At 41.8% G+C, this 9,193-nt stretch overlaps 1 protein-coding gene across 1 annotated transcript; it reads left to right on the plus strand.

The window, feature by feature from the left end:
* Nucleotides 1-238: 238 nt before the first annotated feature.
* Nucleotides 239-8,891, plus strand: LOC309591587 (mitochondrial protein C2orf69 homolog; the record flags this gene model as incomplete). Its single annotated transcript, XM_082314158.1, has 2 exons — nt 239-559; nt 1,984-8,891. The coding sequence occupies 2 exons, from the start codon at nt 239-241 to the stop codon at nt 2,821-2,823; spliced, it is 1,161 nt and encodes a 386-aa protein (XP_082170284.1). The 3' UTR covers nt 2,824-8,891.
* Nucleotides 8,892-9,193: the final 302 nt, after the last annotated feature.

Raw genomic sequence — 9,193 nt, forward strand, 5'->3', positions numbered from 1 at the left:
ACCGCTGAAGCGGGCAGCCATCAGGCGCGCGTTGCCCCGCCCCCGGCGCTCGGCCGCCGCCGCGCGGCGCGCACGTGCGACGCCCCCTGCCGGGTCCGCGGAGGGGGCCGCGGGCGGCGCCGATAGGCGGAGGCTGGGGGGGGCGGGGTGGGGGCGGCGCGCAGGCGCGGTCGCGGTCGCGGTGCGTGGCCGGGCCGCGGGCGGGAGGCGGCCGCCGGGGCGCGGGGCCGGCGCTCCCATGAGCAGGCGCTGCCCGCCCGCCGCCGCCTCGCTGCTGCGGGGGCTCGTCGGCCCCGCTGCCCTCTGCCTGGGCAGGAGCATGAGCCTCTGCGGGGCGCCGGCCGCCTGCGCCGCGGGGCCTGCGGGCGGCGGCGGCGGCGGCGCGGGCTCCTCCTCAGCGCGGCTGAGCCCGCCGTGGCTGCGGCTGCCTGAGGTGCCGGGCGCGGAGCCGCACCGGGCCAACGAGCTGCTGCTGCTGCTGCCGCCGCCGCCGCCGGCGGCCCCGCGGGGCCCGGCCCCGCCGCAGCATCACGTTGTCTACTTCCCGGGGGACGTGCAGGTACGGCGGGGCGGCGCCGCGGGCGACCGAGGGCGATAAGCAATGGCGGGGGGGGGCGGCCCGGGCGGCGGAAGGGCCGGGGGGGCGGGAGGGAGCCGCTGACGGCGCGGTCTTTCCGGGGGTGAGGGGCGAGGAGGGGGTGGCGGCCGCAGCTCCCGCGGCGGCGCCGGGCGGCGGGGGTCCCGCCGCCGCCCGTCGGAGCGCGTCCCCGGGGGCAGCATCTCTTGCGCCCTCTCTGCCCGGTACCGTCGGGTAAACGTAGCGGGAACGGGCCGCTCCTGAAACCTGAAATGCAGCAGCAACGGAGGGGGGAGTCGTCTTCTGTAGTACTGCCCGAGCCTGATGTTTCTGGCCGTGACGGCAATATCTGAAGTCGTATCAAAGAGTCTCAGCGGAGAGAAGACGACGAAATCCTGCGATGGCAAGCTTTCCTCGGCAGGCTTAGCACCGCGTCTGTGCGCAGTTGTGCAGGCACCCGGCGACCGCCCCGCGGGGGTTTCGCGGGCGCTGGCGCTTCCTCGGCCTGCCCTGGAGAAGGCAGGTGCTGCCTCGGGGTTGGCGAGACATTGGAAGGACAGACGCCCAAGTGCCGGCCCTAAGCGTGCGGTCGACCTCTGTAACATAACGTGCTCCGGTGCTCTGGGTAGTCAGCCAATCTCAAAAGTCATTACTTCTCGAAAGCAGGGGTAGCGTCTTTTTGTTCTGGGAAGAGGCTTTCCTTTTCTCTAAGGTAAAGACGCAGAACTCTGGATTTTCATTTTAAGGATTGGAATGGCCTAAGACGGCCTTTTTGATTACCATTCCTGGGTATGGCTTTATTATTCCTTAATAAAATAAACTAATTAGTATTCTCTGCCATTATGAATTCAGAGGTGAGGATCATTCACGACTTGGGGGTTAGTTTTTTTCATCTGTGCCCCATATGGATGTCAACAAGGGGAATAGACCCCCAGAGCTGAATGAGAGGGAATTTTTTTCCTGCGTAAAAAAGAGAAAACTTATTACGGAGTTTTAAGTCTATTGTTTGTCTGTAATAAGATAATCAGTATTTCTGCAGATGGAGATAATACAGTAAAATTATGTGTTCTGTCTCATACTAAGTTGAATAATACTTTAATCTTCTCTTGGAGTGAAGTCAACAAAAATTATGAATACTTCCATGTGCTTATTTTTATTGTATTAATTTTGAGGGTATTAAAAATGTGTAGTAAAAATATTAAAGTAGAATAAGTAAACCTAAATATGCCAATTTCTTTAATGTGTTTCTTGTTCTGGAAGCCTAGCAAGCGAGCGCCTCTTTAATGCATGTTTCTCTGTTAGTTACCAACCTTTCTTATTAATATAGGTACACTAGACAGAGTTGAATTATTTCACAATGTAGTAATGCGTCTTTTCTTTTTTTTTTTTTTTTTTTAATTTTTCAGAACTATCATGACATCATGTCTTGCCACCCAGAAAACTTTCAGTGGGAGCACTGGAGTTTTGAAAACGTTGCTACCATACTTGCTCGCCGGTTCCCTAATAGCTTTATTTGGGTTGTAAAGTGTTCTCGAATGCACCTGCACAAATTCAGTTGTTATGACAACTTTGTGGCGAGCAACATGTTTGGAGCACCAGAGCACAGCACTGACTTTGGAGCTTTCAAGCATCTCCATGCATTGCTAGTTAATGCATTCAGACTCTCTCAGAATATTCTGCTGTCCCAGAAAATTGTGCATGGTGTCAGCAAGGATGCAAAAATAGCTGCTTGTAAATTACAGCCGCAGTCTGTTCCTACAACGAATGGCTGCTCATCCACAGAAGGAGAGAGAGATTGTGAATGCTCTAATAATTCTGCTATGAACTTCCTTATACCATCTGGTCTAGGTGCAGTGTCGTTTACTTTGATTGGCTTCAGTAAAGGTTGTGTGGTTTTGAACCAGCTGCTTTATGAGCTGAAGGAAGCTAAAAAAGACAAGAATACAGATGCCTTCTTAAAAAACATAAAAGCAATTTACTGGTTGGATGGTGGTCACTCGGGAGGAAGCAATACTTGGGTTACTTACCCTGAAGTGCTGAAAGAACTTGCACAGACAGGAATTGAAGTTCATGCTCATGTTACGCCGTACCAAGTGTTTGACACAATGAGGTCATGGATTGGGAGAGAGCATGAGAAATTTGTACAGATACTTGAAGAATTTGGTGTGGAAATAAATGATCAACTACATTTTGCTGATGATGTTCCCTCCTTAGATAACCATTTCAGAGTTCATGAAGTATTTTGAGACTGCATGTACCTGAACAGTATATTCATTGTAAAAGCACTTTTGACACTGTAAATGTTGTCATCTAGATTTACAACTTTGAGCAGATGCTTTCTGAAGAGAATACTAAATCAGTCCTGTGTCGCTGATAGATACTATATATAAATTTCAGTAGCTTAAAAAGGAGGATTGGGACCCCATACCTATAACAGATGTTCTCATGTGATTCCTGGAAAACAGTGTTATAAAGAACTATCCTATACATGGTTTTTTGTAAATGTGAACGTTTATTCTCAACCTGTTGGCAAAATTTTTAGTCCTGGATGTCTAACGTCCTATACTGCCTTTAATGGGAGTGTAAAGTACTCAAGACTTTCAGATGTCTGGATACTTCAATTTAGTAGCTTCCAGGGCTAAAAGCTTTAGTCTTTGTCAATAACAGACATAATGTTAGTTTTTTGGCTTAAGAAAAATGATGATTGCTAGAACAATCTTAGTTATATATTTTGGTGAAAATTGTTTTAATTAGTTAATTAAATCTTCCAGTTTAGTAACATTTCTCCTAATTGAAACAAAGTCATAAATATTTACCTTTGGAATAATAGTGCCAATCCATTTTTCTTCCTTATGTGCGCCTTGCCTTTACTGTCGCTATAAAGTTTCATTAATTCATTGTGTAGTATCTGCTAGTGAATAGCCGTTTCACCTGGGGGCTTGAAAATTTTGACATAGCTATGTTAAGTGACCAAGAACATTGATGAGGGTGTAGCTTATTGCTGTTTCAACATACTTTGCTGTCACTTTGACTAACTTCTATAAGGACCAGGAGTAATATCTGTATTTTCAAGTCAGGAGGTGTCTTTGTCCCTGCATTGGACTGGTGAGGTTTCTCTTGATTATTGCTGCATTGATGTTGATCTAAATCGAGCTGTAAGTACTTAACATATTACAAGTTGCATGAAAATTTTTGAACTCTGTTGACTGTAGCTGTTTCAAAATGTGTCCATTTTTAGAACTATTATTTCCTTTAAATGTATTGCAGTAGTTGCTTCTAGAGCTACCCAAAAATCTATTTTCAGAGCCTATTTTTTCTTACAGAACCCCCCCCTCCCCTCTAATTAAATACAAAGCTGGACAAATCACATACAATCTAGTTCAGGCCCCAAACCTAAATGTTCTTCAGAAAGAATTGCTGAAAGGTGGACAAATGAGGGTATTAGTGGAACTTTTCTACTGTTGTAAGTAACTTTTTCCATTTATCTATGAATAAATCTTGGAATCACTCCTAAAGACAACTGCAGCTATTAACAATGAACCAGTAGCTTAAAATTATTTTGGATTTCCTGGAAGTATAGGAATACAAAAGCAAGTTAGCAAAACACTGTGAAGATTACACAAACAAATGTGGCTCAGTTCTGAAAAAAGGCATTTTATTCAACTTTTTTCCTATGTTTGATGGCTTGGCAACATCTTCCCCCTGCTTCTTGCTTCCCATGACTCTTACGCTGTGGAAGGAAAGTCCTGGGTCATTTTTCTTCTATTGGCATCATTAAAACTTACAAGGTTCACTGGAGACAGTATTTTTGCAACTCTTGCAGAGGTTGTGTGCATGTTAGTGATCACTGAAGAATGAGGAAAGTGTGGTGAACTCTTAAGAAAATTTTCTCAATACTCAAAATATTAAGGGTAGTTGGATTACGCATGCAGTGTGTACCTTACAATGTGAACATGAACTCTATTGCTAATAATTAGACTAATGTATCTAGTTGATCAAAAGGGGAAATAATCTATTTTAATTGATAGGGAAAAGTGCAACATGCAAACTAATTCTGACATTTAATAAAAGAATCTGATTTCTGGTTCCATCAGCTTTTTTTAAGAACTCTTTCCTGGAGACTTCATTCAACCCTATTTATTGATTACCTTCTTAATGGGCTTACAACAACCTGTTTATGTGTACCAAGGAAGGCTGTTTCCTTTTTTCAGTCCCTTAGATAACACTTGCACCATATGTGAGGACTTTTTTTCTGTAAAGGAAATATGAGTCACCTAACAAAGTGGTTTTAATAGAAAGCCTACAAATTGCTTGAAATAGCTCTGATTATCCACTTATAAAACAACATTTCAAAACAAAACCAAACCCAAAACAGCCCATTGATCTTGCTCTCTCTCATTTCAGTTTCAGACTGACCAGGCTAACTTGAGTGTGCTAAAACTTGCCCTATCCAATAACAGTGCAGATCACAGACCAATTTCTAAACAATTCTGTGCCAGCCAAAACAGCAGGAGTAGGTTGTTGCAAGCTTTTGGAAACAGTAAAATATTGACATTGTCTTCAGAAGTTTCTGGATGGCTGTCCTATGAAAATAATATTAACCTGTTTGATGGAGGCTGCTTACAATAACTGTTAAATAAAATAGGCTCAAGTGTTGCTGTATTAATTTGAAGAATAAGTACTTTGTTGTAAAACTGATCTTGTTTTGAGACTTCATTTTGTGGAGGGAAAACTCATTGGTTTTCATTCTCTAAATAGTTGTAGTACTCTGTTGGAATGTGCCTCTGTCATTCACTACAATGCATGCTAAAAATAAATTTTGCAAACAATGTAGAAAATAAACTATTTCTAATGGGTGAAACCACTTCGATGTGAATGTAAAACCATTAAACAAGGAATGTGCGGTTAAGTTTTGTGGATTAACCTTTATCAGGTGTTTGTGGAGACCTAGTTTAAAAAAAAATGCAGACTTATTTAATAGCTTTTCTTCAAGGCAGGCTTTGTATCTGTGTAGTCAGCATCTGAAATTCTAAAACAGCTTACTGGCATCTCGCATACATGGGAAAGCTGGCATGCACTACCCAAGGGCGTGAACATTTCTATGTTAGGATGAAATGGGTTATAGTTTGTATATGCCTGTTTTTCGACATCAACTGTAAAGGCAGTTTTTAATAAGCTTAGATGTAAATGCCTAAAGTTAAGTGATTCTCATGCTTGCTTACAGTGGTTTAGTTCAAAACATTTCTGGTTTTGAATGGAGTGAGCAACATTATACAGTCCTTAGTACAACCTAGTATGTAATAGCAGGTATTCTTTGTATTACAGGCTTGTTTCTTGTACAATAGACAAGGCAATCTTCAGATTTTGAGAAATGCTAAAATGTTTTAAGCTGTGCCTGTTAAATTCCTTTAAAACTGGGCTTGATTCTGTGAAATTGTCCAGATTCTGTATGACTGAAACGATTTTATGTGCATCTTAAATACTAGAAACTTTGGTAGCCTTCTTCCTATCTAGGACTAATTTAATTGCATCTCTGTAAATGCTACTGCATAAATCAGTATCACCGTGTAATTTTGAAAGGTGATTAAGTGTCCAAGTCTTAACATGTTGCTGAAAGGAGCAGTCTTTTCTGTCCTCCCATTGATAACATCCTGCTGCTTCCCTTATGGTAGCACAAGCACTTTATGGTGAGTTGTTCTGTCTTACTAAATTAACATTATTGCTGATAGAGATAACTAACGGGAGTACTATGTATTTAAATACTCATAGAAATTATTTTAAATAAGACTGCAAAGTCAGTTTAGGAGTTAGGATGTTACAACTGTGGATATTCACAGATAAAAGTGATTGTGCATGGTCACGCACTCAAGTTTTCCCAACAGGTTCTTTTTGAGCTATTTGCAGAAAGAAAATGTCACCTGTTTTTTCCTCCCTCTTATGGTGCTTTTTACAATGCTGTCTTTCCTACGCTAACAGTCACTTTACCATCTGTGCAGATAAACAATATTTGTTGTCTGAAAGTTGAAGCGCTGAGGTTAAAGTATACCCATCCATTTACCTTGAATGCTTATTTTAAATTACATGGGGTGTTATTAGTTACTGGAAGAGAGAAGTTAAAGAACAGTAAACATTTTTGAATGTGTGTGCTCCGTTGTGAGCCACGTTTTTAGTTCGATCACTGCCTAGCAGAATCCACAAACGTGAATTGTGTGTCTGGTGTCCCTGTGCAATACAAAAGCAAAGGTGGATGTCTCAGACTGCAATCCACAAGAGGCAGACTCTTCAAATCCCCTTTGGAGTTACTTCTTCAAAATCTTTTTAATCGTATATTGAAATCTCGTTTAATTTTTTTAAGGATGGTAGATTAAAGAAAAAAAAAGTTTACTTCTGATGCTCATAACCTGATGAAAATTTAGACACATTTAAATATTGCTGATGGAGACCCTAAGACCGAGGCTGGCTTTCTGTTAGTCTTACTGATCTCTTAACTCTGTTCAGATGCAAGGTGACTATTTTTAACTCAAATGAAATAGCATGAAGTCATTAAGCAAGTAGTCCACAACTGTAGAACACCTATGTGGCAGAGGCAGGCACTGCTTCTCCCAGTGCCAGACATATTGTTCCTGACTAAATTCATTCTGTCAGTATTAGCAGCATAATTCACTCCTCCCGCTGACAAAAAACGCTTGCACAGGATTAGCTGTTCCACATCACTCTGGAAACCATGGAAAACTGATTCGGGTGTTCATTTTGCATATAGCATAGTGTGGGTTATAAAGCAGTGATGGCTTTGTATCATTTCCTGTCATTAGGGCTTCATTACATGTTTCCCAGTGACCCAAGAAGTGCCGAATTCTACTTAACCAAATGACCAGAAAAGCATCTGGTAGAACAAAAGGGGAAAATATATTCTTATCTGTTTTTTTCTTCATGTGTATAGACATCTGATGTACTTGAAAAGGAGCAGAATGCCATTACTTCAAGGTTCGGAATAAATTTTCCTTCTTTTAGTAAGCTTTCAGAGAGCACTTTCCATCACGATTGAGAGTTTCTTTTGTTAAACTTGGCACTTCAGAGCTGAGTTGTTTCTGATGAAAGCACTGGTGCAAGACACAGAAAACAGTCAAGAGACGTACCCGCGCTGAAGTGCAAAACAAGGCTCTTCACATCTCCCACACCAGAGTTTACCCTCTGAGCAATACTCCTAAGCCTGGGTATCAGATAAAGCTATTGTGTCCCTCACAGGCTATCTGCATAGCTCTTCTTTCTCATTCCCCATCGAGAGAAATACATTTGATTTTGTGTGATGGAAGTTTTACGCAATACATGTACTGCTTGACAGCTGAAGTATAAATGTTTTCACAGCAAAAATTGTCCATTACTGTGATCTGCGTTATTATTGCAAGCAATAGCTTCTAAGCATTTTTGTACGAACATAGCATCGCACGTGGAGCTGCGCGTTTTACATGGTTGAGCAATTCTTTTAATGTTTTCAATCTGCTCTTAAAAATGGTGACTAGGGAGAGATCTGAACAATTGGAAAGGAAGTAATCTGCTCTTCTTGCTCTGAGGAATCGCCACTTAAAAGAGATCATTGCTCTCAGGAGTTACCACATACAGAGCTCAGAATCTATCCCCACTCCTAGAGTCTGACCCAAACCAAAACAGGAAATCTTAACATGCACCTTTACTGCAAACTTAGATAACTATCCCCAAAAAACCCTAAAATTTCATCTGTCCTAGTAACACCAGAATCTTTGGTTATTGAGTGATACTAACTTACAGAGAATCCCTTGTAAAAGTTACTGTCTCAGAACGTTTATCTTCAACACCTGTGTTGTCTGCATGGAAGCATCTAAATGTCTCAGGTCTGGGAAGATACGTTTTGGCCAAAGAAAAAAAGACTCAAGTCTGTACAGGAATTTTTTTGAAGCCCTGATGTAATGCATATTGAGATCACACCATACGTATAACCTCTGCTATGGTAAAATCATCCTCATCTTAGTCAAGTTAGTAGTCCTGTTGTGGGTCTAACGGCATGAATGAAGCAAACAGTTTCATCCTGCGTATTTAAAAAGGATTGCAAATGTATTTCTGATCCTTCATGATCAAGTCAAACCCTTTCACATTAGGCATTTAACTTGACACTTGTATTAAGAACCTAGACCCTGTGTAGCTCCTGGAGAGAAACCTGTTCTTAAGTTAGGTACATCAAATCTGCAGCACTTACATGATAGGCAGATTTTTAGTGACCTGTTTAATAGTTTGACAAGAGAATATTTTTACATCAGTTTTTTCATTTGATTCTTTCCACAGCAACCACATTGAGAAAAATGTATAAAACATTTATGTTCTGAAATTATTTGTCATCCTTTATATTTCATATGAGCAAGAATAAATAATTCTTTCTAAGTGTTGATTTGCAATGAACTTATATTTTAAAAACCTCAGTCACCAAATTTTTAGAGTAATTCAAAGTTTGGGGTAGGCCAAGTTTAAACTGCTGATTTCAGATACTGTCTGTATTTAAGTATCTTAACTCATCTGTAAGTCCTGGGCAGTCTGCATCACCTAACTCCTCTGTTGAATACACTGTTTGAAGTGGCTGTTTTGAAT

The sequence above is a fragment of the Platalea leucorodia genome (genome assembly GCF_965183815.1).
Source record: "Platalea leucorodia genome assembly, chromosome: 5".
In the NCBI taxonomy this organism is placed as follows: domain Eukaryota; kingdom Metazoa; phylum Chordata; class Aves; order Pelecaniformes; family Threskiornithidae; genus Platalea; species Platalea leucorodia.